General features: G+C 37.4%; 1 protein-coding gene across 10 annotated transcripts in view; it reads left to right on the forward strand.

The window, feature by feature from the left end:
• The window catches only part of ADAM10 (ADAM metallopeptidase domain 10), a 46,962-nt gene that overhangs the window by 9,243 nt on the left and 24,502 nt on the right, over positions 1-13,217 (forward strand). Inside the window, exons 2-6 of one of the 10 annotated variants that reach the window (XM_080625998.1) lie at positions 1,668-1,818; positions 5,558-5,622; positions 8,092-8,647; positions 8,732-8,852; positions 13,024-13,170. The exons of 2 other annotated variants lie outside the window; for them this stretch is intronic. In XM_080625998.1, the coding sequence (XP_080482124.1) occupies positions 13,106-13,170 (65 nt within the window). In that variant the 5' untranslated portion in view covers positions 1,668-1,818; positions 5,558-5,622; positions 8,092-8,647; positions 8,732-8,852; positions 13,024-13,105. Of the gene's footprint in view, positions 1-1,667; positions 1,819-5,557; positions 5,623-7,870; positions 8,648-8,731; positions 8,853-8,942; positions 9,239-13,023; positions 13,171-13,217 lie in introns of those variants that run through there. 7 more of the 10 variants (XM_080626000.1, XM_080625999.1, XM_080626005.1 and 4 more) reach the window with 7 other exon arrangements.

A 13,217-nucleotide genomic window follows, 5' to 3' on the forward strand; every position in this document is an offset into this window, starting at 1 on the left:
TTATGCATATAGATATCTAATTTCCTTGTAATTTGATATTTTAAACTGTTTAAAAACTGGTTTTCACTGTGTATGTTAAACATACTGTGTGTGTTATCTGCATTGCAAAGACGATTTGCTCCATGAGTTGTTTTGTCGGTGGTTTGGGTTGGTTGGGTTTCTGTTGTATTGGATGTGGCTGGGGGGAGGGTTTAGTGGTAGTGGTTTTCTTTCTGTCAGAATGTTTTTCCCCTATTTCTCCACATTATTTTATGCTGTTGGAACATCACTTCTGTCTTTTTTTGGTGTGATCACACTTACTGAATCACATCACCTTAATAATTCCTTCTACAGTATCTGTGTTTACTTTTGGCAGGTGGATGAAATATTTTTCGTGCATAATGGTCTAGTGCTAGGGTTTGATGTAAAAGTGTCGTAAGACTTGTGAAGAGTGTTGAATGTGCAGAGGCAGGGGATGGGGAGCTTGGTGGCAGTCAGGATATGAAGATACACTTCTTGTGAAATACATGCTGTACTGTCCATTTATTGTGCATATACTTCTATGATTGCTGGAGTTAGATTAACTAATAAGAAAGTTAATCCTGTGTGGAAACTGTGTACATATTTGGAAGAAGTGACCAGAATTGGAATTAACCAAATATCTGTAATGCATATAGTGGTTCCTCGTCTGGAGGAAAGTAATGTATGTTAACTTCTTTATGGTTTTAGTTCTTGTGATTACTGGCCTGCTGGCTGTTCGGTATGCAGAAATACATCTGAGGGGCATATTTGACAGGTGTCTGGGCAGTGCAAGGAGCTTTTTAGAAAATTCTAGCCACTTGGAGTGAAAAATACTATATTCTGGTAAAGTATCTCCTGTCTAGTATAAATATAGAGCTGAGATGGTGATCTTCTGTATGCATGTCATAGGTCTTTGAAGAGCTCTCAAATGTTAGTGTCTCTGGTCAGTTCTGCATGTTTCTTCCTTCATCAGGATAGGAGGACCAAAATCTTTCCGTTTCCTGTCATGCACTCTTAATGCAAAAAATACTACCTTAGCAGGAAGCATCCAGAATAGACTGAACTGGATCTACCTTTTTGGAGATACATCTTTAATAAAACGACTCCATGTGATAGAACATCCCTTTTCATATAAAATGTTGTGTTGCTAGGTGGCATGATTTACTCCTAATTTTTCTGGATATTTGGCACGTGGAACGTAAACATTCTGAGCAGATACTTTGGTGTCATGAGTGCAGAGTGAAGCTGGAAGTATAATTCTTGTAGGGAACTAGAAGCAAGATGTTCAGCTGTTGCACTGCTTGTGTTTGTGTCAGAAGTGCATTTCTGAAACCTCTCTCAAGCATTTTGTGTACAGTGATGTAGGTTGCATTGTGAATTAATTTTGGAGTAAAAGAACTAGTTTTTGTTGAACTTTGTAGAAGTTGCCTTCCAAGGTCCAGTAACTCACTCTAACTGCAAGTGTGCATTCAGTCTGTGGGACCAGGGTAGAATAAATTTCAAGGGTACAGAGAAGAAAAAAAGGAATCTGAAATGCATGTAATAGGGAAGTTGGGTTTTATTCACCCACTGTTTTACACCACAGGTCTGCTATACCTGGTGTTGTGATTGTAACTGTAATAGTTTCTCAGGCATGCTAAACTTTACTTTTTTTTTCCTCTTTTCAGGCCAGTATGGAAATCCCCTAAATAAGTACATTAGACATTATGAAGGATTATCTTACGATGTGGATTTGTTACACCAAAAACACCAGCGTGCCAAAAGAGCAGTATCACATGAAGATCAGTTCTTGCACCTAGATTTTCATGCTCATGGAAGGTTAGTGATATTTCAAAAGGTGTTTGCTTAAAGTATTTTATTCATGCATGTGTTTATAGTGAAATGTAAGTGGTGAAAGACAGCCATGAAACTAGTGCTAGCTGGAATACGCTAAAATGCAGTGCATACAGTTTCTATGAAGTATTTGCTCTGATGTCCAGTATAAGCTTGAAAATGTTGCTTGTAGTCACTCACTCAAACTGGTGGTAACTATAAATGCACTTTGAAGCTTAAACAAGGGAATCAGACTGGGAGCAGAATGGTAGTTGATTCTGAGTTTATAATGCAGCTTTGGTATATTTTTTACAAAAATAATGCCAGACTGCCTGAGGGGATTGAATTGAGAAAAAGTAAAACTTCAAATTGCACTTGAAACTACAAAATATGCCAGGAAAGTGTCCTGTTTCATGTGTAATGGTGGTGTCTGCTTTCTGTACTTTTGTGGAATTTGACTATTATTCGATGTGGGGAAAACATAATTCCTGTTGCAAGACTTGTTTTGCCTTTCATGTAGTGTGTGATGGTAACACATTAGATATTTAGTGTGAGCAGCTGGGGTATAATTTGTAAGCTTCCCTTATGATCTCTTTATACTTCAGAATTCTCTGCTGTGTGTGTAACTTGAGGAGAAGCAGGAAGAAAAATTGGAACTTGACAAATAATTGCTAGCTATACGTAGAAATGTAAGTTTGACAGAGCAAAGGTAAAAGCAGGTTTCCTTAACCTGTTTTGAATATTGTTTTATGAGTAAGTGTTCTGCTTCTGTGCTGGCCTGTAATTTTTTCAGGGAATGAAGTGTTGCTGCTGGAGGTGTTCCCTGTAGTGACTGAATTTCAGTGAATGCTCCCGAAAGTTTAGCACTAGGGTTGTATTTGCAGGTGCTCTAGAACTGCAACCCAAATTCTGAATTTGAAATTCTGTCCTTAACACCACATTTTTGATTGTGATTTTTAGTCCAGGAAATTCTATTATTTAAAGAAGAGTCATATCACCGCTGAATCTGCTGTAACTTCACAGGCAATTTCTAGTCTTTGCAGTCTAATGCTGCCACTCTTAAGCTGCAGGCTGATGCTTAATTTAGACTTACCAAAGTGTGCACTACTGCAGAGAGGAACAGGCCTGTCTGCATTCCCAGCATCATCTTTGTGCTAGCACTAGTAGTCTTAAAACCACCATGCAAGGAATAGGATCTGGGAACTCATCCAGCTGAAAATTATTTGGCAAAAAAAAAATCAGTATGATGTGATGGGGGGGATGCTGAGGCCATTCTTTTGGGGAGCAGCCCACGTTTCGGTCCACTTGAGCAGGTTCATCTTGTCATTGGTAAAGATCCCATAATACTCTTTTGTAAAACAAAGCTCTTGGAATGTACAGGCTAAGCTGTGTTAATAATGTGGGCTAAAAATCCTTACAGTGTAGAACTGTTAATCATATCTATGGTAATGAGGTCTAAAATTTACTTCATCTCTTGCTTCATGGATCTTAGTCACACCAGACTTTAGACAAAAAGGTTTATAAAGATTTTTATAACAGCTGTTATTACTCATGAAGGAGAGTGTTGGTGCTTATATGTGGAATTGATTCTAAATCCCTATGCTTTGATGCACAAATCCATCACTAACTGAGGAGGCTGAATGGAAACTTACTATACGGTCAAACCAGTCCGTAATTTAGGATTTTGGTAGTTTCTGTGAGACACCTAATGCTTTCTGCCAAAGAGGGATAATTGACAGGCTGTAAATTTAGTCCACAAATGTCTGTTAATCAGTCTGAGTGTGCTTTTACAAAATATTTTCATTTTTCCTTGAATATGAGTTAGGAAGGGTCAACTGAATTGTGTTTTACTTCATACAGTCTAATAGCTTTGAAGGTGTGTAGCAGTTTGAAAAATTGTAGTATAAGTAGGATTGCTTTTTTGTAGTTGCAGCTAGTTTATTGTGAATAACTACTTATAAGTGATGGATCTCATCACTGAGAGCACCAACAGTAAAACCTTTCTATCAAATAGTCTAGTAACTTTGTGGTAAGGTAGAAAATAAAGCTTTTGCAAAATACTTAAACCATTTATATTTAGCCCACAGACTCTTAAAGTGTTGTATTTAAATACAGGTGTTGAAACTTAGAGGCATTCAGTCAGTGTGAGGTTTGAGACTTTGAAAACTTAAACCTTATTTTTTTGAATGGCCTTATACCAAATGGTTAGTTAAGGCTTTGCCCAGGTGCAGAGGTGTGTTGGCATACAGCTGTCCAACCTGTGTCTCCTTAACTTCATCAGGAATTTGTTTCAAACCTTCTGTTGCTTAAAATACAACTTGTTATGGCAGATGTAATGAACTAAATCAAACCAGCCTCTATTCAATGCTGAAATACTAGCTTAATAGGACATTGAAATTGCTAAAACTCAGCTATAGAAACCTATTAATTTCTTTTGAATCATAAACTATGTAGTTTAGATGAGTTGACTTTACTGCTTCTCCAGTGGTGCAAAATGTTCTCATTTCTAAAATGAAGGGATATGAAGTTTTAAAACTTGGTTATTTATCATAGTTCTTCCACCTGCCAGTTCACATAGAATGTTTTAGTGTGCGTTAATTTAAAACTGTATTCCTGAGACCTGGATGCATGCAGAAGAATAAGGGAACTATATCTGTGTAGCATTTAACTGTATTGTCAGGTTTTTTACTTAACACGTTCCTAGTAACTTACGCTTTCTAATTTTTTTCTTGAATTTGCCTCTTAATCACCCATCCACACCCATTTCCACCCTTTCTCCTTGATCAGTTGATGACTCTCACTTGGGAAAGTTGCTCATGCAACTTGAGTGAAGAGTTCAGTTTTCAAGTGGTACTTGAACACATGATAATACCTGCTTATTACTAAATTAAAGATATGTTGAGAACTCCTTTCAGGTGTTTTGTGACTTAGCTGCAGGTTTTCTTAGATTTTTAAAGGTTTTTTTAATACTGTAATTTTTTTAAGTTCAGACATGTTTGTTGGAATGTGTGTTCTATACATGATGCTTGTAATAGGAGAATTGTCACTGGAAATGCTTGCAACATTGCTTCTTTGTGAATCATACAAATAAAAAGACTTTTCATATGATTATCCTTGTGAATACTGAAACATGCATTTGCTGAATATTGCTAGGCTCTAGAAAATCTGAGGTAGTTTAAAAAGATGAGCTTCACTAATGAAAATGCTGGACTCAAAAGTACTTACTTTCTTCTGCCATGCTCCAAAATGTAATAGACTATTATATTTTCAGATCAGTCTGCATGAAATCTTGTAGAGGTTTGAGTAACGATAGTCAGAAACTCAAATATCTTCTAACTAATGATGAAATGCAAGCTTTGCTTCCACTATATTAAAATATCAGTGATACTGATTGTTTGTAGTAATCCTTGGTGACCATTAGATGTTTTCCTTCTCTTTGTTTTCGTATTCACCAGAATGTCCTTACTTGCTCTTTTGCAACACCACAAGGACATACCCCTATGTATTAAAAAAAGCTGGCATCCAGCTCTGCTCTGGAATGTCAGAAATACAGCAGTAGGTGGTTTTTGTAGGGGAAGGAGTTTAAAAAAAAACTTGCTATCCTGTCTTTCTTGGGTTTGTATGGGGAGGGAAGGAGAAAATTATTCTCATCTTCCTGGTTCTGTATAAAAATGCTAATAGTGTGCATGTGGCAAGTCCAGTGGGCACCAAGATTTGGTCATTATTGCTTTAAATAACTTGACAGCTAAAGAGCCTGTCAGTGCCGTCAAAGAAGGCCACTGTGTGCCGGAGTCATGAAGATGCTATAAGGTAAGCTTCCACTTGAGGTTTTTTGCCTGGTTCTGTCAAAGTGCCCAAAGTAGTGTTTGATCAATAAGCAGCTGCAAAAAGCTGCATCAGGTCTCACTACTGCTATTGGTAGGGGACTGCGTGTAACTTTTTTTTTCCCTGTAGTTAATGAACAAATTTTTGACAATGTCTTTATTATTAAGGATGCACTTTGTAAAGCTGTAATATATTTCAAAGTGACCATGGGATTCACCTGCTAGGTAAAAGTGCTTTAACTGACACCCAGTGTGGAATAAAGTTCAGTAAATAATTGGCTCTTAAATATTCTGCTTCTTTTTACAATGTTTTTCCTTGAGCAGATGAACTTTTATAACAGGGAGAGCTTGCATACTGTGAAAATTTGACATAGGGTCTTAATCCATGCTCACTGTACAATTTGGCAAAGTGTTTTTGTGAAGCAGTGTTTGTTGATTGGCTTTAATACTGGTTTTCTGTGAAGATACCTTTTTTCATAATTATTTTCAGCAGCTACCAGTCATACATTATTTGAGCTTCCTGGTGCAGTTTTGGATGGCATGAGTGGACCACAAAATTTTAGAGTTCTTAAGTATGAGGATTTTATATTCTTGGTTCTTTGTAATTCTTTGCATTGCCTTCAGTAGTTGTTGACTTTATTTGAATAGATAAGGAAACTGAAGGAGGCTACCTGCGCAGATACCATATTTGATATGTCAAATTTCAAAGGTGACATTCTGAGCATGCTGCTAAACTGGCTGAGGTGGACTGAAGTAGCTGAGCTTGGATTAAAGAATACTTTATATTGTCGCCTTCTGTTTGATACTAGATGTTCTTTTTATGGCATATATTTTTAAGTACTTTTGTAGTTGTGCATGCAACATAGGACTCAATTTATGAAGCGGCTTTGTCTTCTATGTTCTGTGAGCCTGTCGGAACATAGAGTAGATTCACTGTTACTGGAGTAATCTCAAAGTTGTTGTGTCCGTGTTTCAGTTCCATGTGCACTTAAACACGCTCTTAAGAAGTTAGTCTGTTTAAATAGGTTGATGGAGTGCTCATCAAATAGGACTGACTGGTTGGCCTCTGTGAAACTTCTGTGAATTATTTCCATGAGGCTTACTAAGTGAATTTTTTGCAAGGTTTGCTTACTGCAGCTCATTTTAGGCTGTCTGGAATTTAAAAAGAAAAGAATTAAAAATCCCTTTAATTCTTACTGTCTCTTTTACAGCTTTACTCAGTACTCTGTGACCATTCTTCAGTCATCACCCACCTGTTGTACCTTTTAAGTTACATACCTGGACAAAAAACTAGCCCGATAAGAGACGAGTAAATCAGGTCTCACTTTCTATACCTGTTTTGTAAATAAACAAACAAACAGGCATCTGAGTTCTTACTCATTTTTAAATTGACTGAATCTAAAAAGTATTTTAGAGGCTGGATCTGTCGGTTACATGTCTCGCATTTTGGTTTAAATACAGTGAGTTGGAATACGTGTAGCCCTTGGGGGGGGAAAAAAAAAAAAGGCATTTAGTGCTTCACTTGTTTTTTGTCTAGGAGATGCCTGGTACAGTGGGCTGGGGAGACTGGCCAGCTGGGACACAGGATTTCTCAACCGTACTCCTAAAATTGGTGTTCATGCTTTAGAACTTCACTCCTTGGCCAACAAACTTCAATAGGGATAGCCTTGTTCTCAAAAAAAAAATCTTTGTAAAATTAAAAGCAGTGGACTTAAATGAAAGTACTTAAGCTGTGTGCTTCGTATGTGCTCGTATTATCAGCTAACAGATGTCTTTCTATATCTTTATTTCTCTAAGAAATCTTCTTTCTAAACTACTTTCTAAGTTTGAATTCGTGTGTTACCTTTGACACCTTCTGATTTTATTCTAGTACATCTTTACCCAGTATTTTATCTCATGGGTTTTTTTCATTATGTTAGAACATTGCACTGCATATAAATATTCAACTCTATGTAAATACAACTGGTAGGGTTATTTTAGGTAAATAGGAAATGAAGTGACAGAATCTGCACTTAACTTCCAAAAAAAGTTTTACTAAAAGGGGGGGGAAAATACCAATCTTGGGTAAAAACTCTACTGCTCTTAAAATCTCTGCATCATACTCTTCAGGACAGAAATACTTGAATGACTTTATTAGAATGTAAATTAGCCAACATGTAGCTACTTGTAATCCTGCTTGAATGGTTTCTGTTATCTGAGATAGCGTACATGTTTGCAGCTATGTGTATGAAGAATAATCAGTGGTAAATTGTTCAGGATGAAGATTGTGTCCTCAGCTGTTTCCTAGAATAACAAGCTTAGCAAGTCTGACTTCTGAAGGTCAGGAAAGAAATCTCTGAACAATCACAAGTGCCACCCTAGAGGTGTGGATGGAAAACAAACTTAAGCTGCTGCAAGCATTCTGTCTGGGATTGCTGAGTGTTGCAATGCTGTAGAGATTTTTTTTTTTTTTTAGATAAATACTTAGGAGATGATGATACCCTGTAACTGCATCCAGTTCGGTAATAGATTGATAAACCTGGAAACCTGTTTCAAAGGTTTGTTTTCTTTAGTGTCAGTAGCATGCCCATGGGAACTGACAGTTAAATGATGATGGAATGTGTTGTGCAGATTTAATAGTAAGTGAAAACAGTGTAAAAAATAATAATGTCCAGAAGTGTGATGGTTCTGTAGACTTAGCTGCAGTAGTTTAGATGCACCATTAAGTTGTTAAGCTGTCTTCTATTTAATATAGCTCAGGGTTGGAGTGAGTCTGACAGTCTGTGAGAAATGAGTTTATGTTTTGATGCCTCATGTGGAAGCAGTAAGAAAGAAGCGCTCAAATTATTCTCCCCTTCCATTTATAGACCCTTCCATTTTTCAGAGAAGAGTCTTTGACTTCTTAAATGGGAAAAGTAAGGATAAAAGACCTGCACCTCAAGCAGAGTAGTATCTTCTAGATCCTGACTTGTGAGGAGGCTCATGGAGGCACTGCTGCAAAGATTTTTCTGGTTCCTACTGAGAAGAAAAAAGTATGAACCTAAGTGGACTCTCCTTATACTGGAGTCACCTTCCATGCTGCTGCCAACCTGTCACTTTTTGTTCCCTTTTTCTAGCTACTTCTTCCAGCTGTGGAGTAACTCTTCCATCTCCTTTCCTTTTTTAAATCTCCTCTGGTCACTGAGTGCTTTTGCCTGCTCAGCCTGCCACTGGTTACAGCAGTTTGACTGAGGAAAGGTAGGAAAGGGAAAGCACCAAGAGTGCCCTTTTGTGTTCCACTGGTAATAGCTCTTTCTTCCACTTTTGGAGAAGCCTGCAGACTTGCCATCAGTGTCCCAATATATTGGACATTTCATCATGGCAAAATAACTGATCTTAGAAGGTAAGTCAAAAGAAATGGAATAATAGATTAAGTGTTAACTCTTACATGTTCATTTGACCAAGTGCTGTCAGTATATACACACAGCTTTTTTATTTCTCTAAAGTATTTGCTCTGTGATTAGAACATGGGATTGCTGTAACTACTGGATTTCAGCTAATCATAGTGTTCTCAACTTTTTTTTCTTCAATTATCACTGAGTTGCTATGGTACATACTTGGAAATCTGACATAGTCTTCCTGAGGTAAGCTAAAGTGAAATCAAAATCCCCCTCTTGATAGTCTTTAGGGTGCTGCCATTAAGGAATAAGATGTAGTTTATAATCAGAACAGATTGTATATAACAATATAAACAATTTTAGTAAAAATTCTGCCTTCAACCAACCGTACAGTAATCAAGTAATGGTCTGTTACCATGCCAGTTTTCAGGTAAGTCTGAGACAGGAGCAGTAACAAAAAAGAAAGGTCAAAACGTGGTCTTAATTGATTTAATTCTATTCTAGAGACCACTAAGGCTGGGAAATGTCTTGTGCAAGGTAGTAAATGTGTAAATAAATTTAAAAAAAAAAAAAAAAATTCTGGAAATAGGTCTGCCTGGTGTGTAGCTAGGCTAGGGAATAGCTTAGTTTACATTGGTGCTGCTATACAGAACTTGATGCATGCTGTAGAAATGGTAATTGCCAAAAGTCTTATTTGAAGCCTTGTTTTTTCCATTGTGGCTAGTTTTAGAAACTATATTCAGGAATGATACAGAAAAATTTGTTGAACTTCTCTGGAGACTCCTGTCCTTGAAAGGTTCATGGAGTTCCTGGATTTAAGCCAGGGAGGAAACCTGAGATGCATTCTCTTCTGCATCATTTTGAGAAGGATAGCTACTAGATTATATTTGTTTCAAGAAAGGGGAAGAAATACTAGTTTGAAGAAATTGAGTGAATGTTAGGGAAACTTAGATTTTGGGTGAGATACTGAAATGGATTTTGTAGGGCCTTTGAAGGTTTCTTACTAAGAAATTAAAGTGAACTGGATCGGGGAGCGAGGTCGCTGCCAACTCTCCATTTGTTTGAATAAGTCATTACACTTTTGAGTCTCCCCACCTATGAACTGGCATCTTTTTAGTGCAGTGCATTTCATTGACGTTTGTAAGCAGTACATCAAGATGTCTCTGCATATTGAGAAAGTAAATTCTGTTTTTATGGCTGTAGGCTTTATGCAATACATAGGGGGTTTAGGTTTGCCATTACTTAAAGTTTGGTGATTTGTTAAATTTGTTAATTCTTGGAAGTAGAGATGAATATGCTTGTTTTCCATGCCCAAGTTGCCTCTCATTTCCCCTCCCCTTCTTGGTGGGGGAGAACTAAAGGAAGGTTTGTCACTTCACTTTTAGTTATTAAAAGGATGAGCAGTTCAGACAGATCATCCTGTTTCCATCAAGCATGTTTGAATGACTAGGAAAAGACCTGTTTAAAAATAGTTGTGAGATGATCAAGTTATCCAATGGTTTAATTAAATTCAGAAATAAATGGTCAGAGACTTGTTGCTGTGAAACACAGTTGTATTTTTGTATTTAAAATAGTTCTCTGATCCTGCAAAATAAGCTACTTTTATTAATAAATAATTAACAGCACAGGTTAGAATTTGTAGTGTGAGTTATGTACCAATGCAGAAAATAAGAAGGGGGAAAATTAAAGAATTATAAATAGAGGCGTCTGAATTTTAAAACTAGTGAAACTTTTTATTTTGCATACACAACTTCTAACAGTCCATTTTGAAGTGATAGATCAGGTAATATTGATGGAAGGGTATCTCACCCAGAAGGAATAACCATACTTCTGAAAGAAAAGTGAGTTGAGGTTTGGTGGTGGGGTTGTTTTTTGTTGTTGTTGGTTTTTTGGTTTTGTGTTTTTTGTTGTTTTTTTTTTTTTTTTTTTTTTTGTATTGTGGGGTTTTTTTGTTTCTTTTTTGGTTTTTTTTTTTTTGTTTTTTTTTTTTTTTACTCTTCCTCTCTTCCCCCTCACCTGCTTTTTTCACCAGGATAAAGTAATTTTCGCCCTAATAAGTGCTTTTGCTAGGATTAGTAGATTCTCCCCTTCATCCCAGAGGTAAAATGACAGACTGCTTTTGGTAAGAGTCCTCTGTCAACTATTAGAGAAGGGAGGAGAGCTCTTGTAATTTAACTTCAGTTTAGATGCACTTGAAGAGAGTGTGATCCATCTTTGGTAACTCTGGAGAACTCGGTTAGTGGGAAGACTCAAACTAAAATGGAGTTTTATCTCTGTAACACCTTAAACTATTGCAACCAAAGTGAGTGGAGCTTTTTGGAGTACTTGAATGAAGTTCATCAAATTCCTGTCAGTGCTGGTCTTAACTTTTTTTTTTCCTGTCTATTCATTTCTAACTTCTGTCCAAAAGATCCACACAAGGTGGCTTAAAGGGCTTCTCCCCTACCTGCTCCCCTTTCCCTTGGAAAATGTATTGCATAATATTGTAGCATTCTGTCCTATGGTGATGGTCTGGGTTGATTGTTAATGTTATCTCATCATCATCATGAACCAAAAGGCAGATTTACAGAGCAAATAAAGAGATTAACTGAAGAATACTTTTTATTTATATGTGATATTGTAAATACTTGCTGTCTGTTACAAAACTTGTTCCATAGAATCATAGAATAGTTAGGGTTGGAAAGGACCTTAAGATCATCTAGTTCCAACCCCCCTGTCATGGGCAGGGACACCTCACACTAAACTATGCCACCCAAGGCTTTGTCCAACCTAGCCTTGAACGCCGCCAAGGATGGAGCATTCGTAACTTCCCTGAGCAACCCATTCCAGTGCCTCATCAGCCTAACAGTAAAGAATTTCTTCCTTATAGCCAATCTAAACTTCCCCTGTTTAAGTTTTAACCAGTTACCCCTTGTCCTGTCACTACAGTCCCTAATGAAGAGTCCATCCCCAGCATCCTTGTAGGCCCCCTTCAGATACTGGAAGGCTGCTATGAGGTCTCCATGCAGCCTTCTCTTCTCCAGGCTGAACAGCCCCAACTTTCTCAGCCTCTCTTCATACGGGAGGTGCTCCAGTCCCCTGATCATCGTCGTGGCCCTCCTCTGGACTTGTTCCAACAGTTCCATGTCCTTTTTATGTTGAGGACACCAGAACTGCACACAATACTCCAAGTGAGGTCTCACGAGAGCAGAGTAGAGGGGCAGGATCACCTCCTTCGACCTGCTGGTCACGCTTCTCTTGATATGCAGCCCAGGATATGGTTGCCTTTCAATGTGGGTGTGGATAGCTGCTGTTGGCTGGTGTGTTCTTCAGTGGCTTGAACACTCAAGCACAACTGTAGTGAACTATTTCTTCCTTTTTAATACCAGAATCTGCCCTCATACGTTCATACTGAAACTACAATACAAGCACTGGTTGGCTTGCCAAAAGCCTGAGAGTCACAGGGAATTGCTGAAATTTAACCTTCCCCACGTACCAGCCACATCTCAGAATTTCATAACCTCATTGTAGATAACGCATCACCAGAGGCAAATGCTTGTTTTGAAGCTTTATTAACAGTGGCAACAACAATAATAAATAATGATAGTTTGTGAAATACTGTTTGAATTACTAGTCAACATGAGTCACTAGAGCCCATATCAGGTTTTAGTTTAGGCTTGGCTTTTTTCGTTGATCTTGAATTCTGCATCTTAATGTACAGTTGTACTTATAATGTAGTGTTATATTATTTAATGTGCAGGTGAAGACAGAAGATATATTTTGTATATGCTTCAGGTATACTAAAAAGTAGTTAGGTTTAATCAACTTTATACTGTGGGACTTAATTGGGTTATTTTGCTGTTAACACAAATGGATACTAGTTTTCACTATGGAAAGTCAGCTCTATTGTTAGTGTACTATGTATGATGAGAATCTGGTCACAGTTTTTTTAGATGAAGACTGACCCAGATGTAGTTGACTTACAGAGTTACTTGCTGTGTAATAAATTGGTGACATAACTATAATATTCCTTGAATTTTGTGATAGCGCAGAAAGAGGAAAATATAGGAAGAAAATCAAGACTAAAATTGGAATGACTGAAGTTTCAAAACTTCACTGATCTGTATTTGCACAATGTTTTATACAAAATTTAAGAGAATACCAAATGAAATTCTGAAGCAAGCTAATGGTGGTCACAGGTATGAATTCACACAATGACAGGCATTTGAAACACTTCAGTTATGTT

The sequence above is a fragment of the Psittacula echo genome (genome assembly GCF_963264785.1).
Source record: "Psittacula echo genome assembly, chromosome: 10".
In the NCBI taxonomy this organism is placed as follows: domain Eukaryota; kingdom Metazoa; phylum Chordata; class Aves; order Psittaciformes; family Psittacidae; genus Psittacula; species Psittacula echo.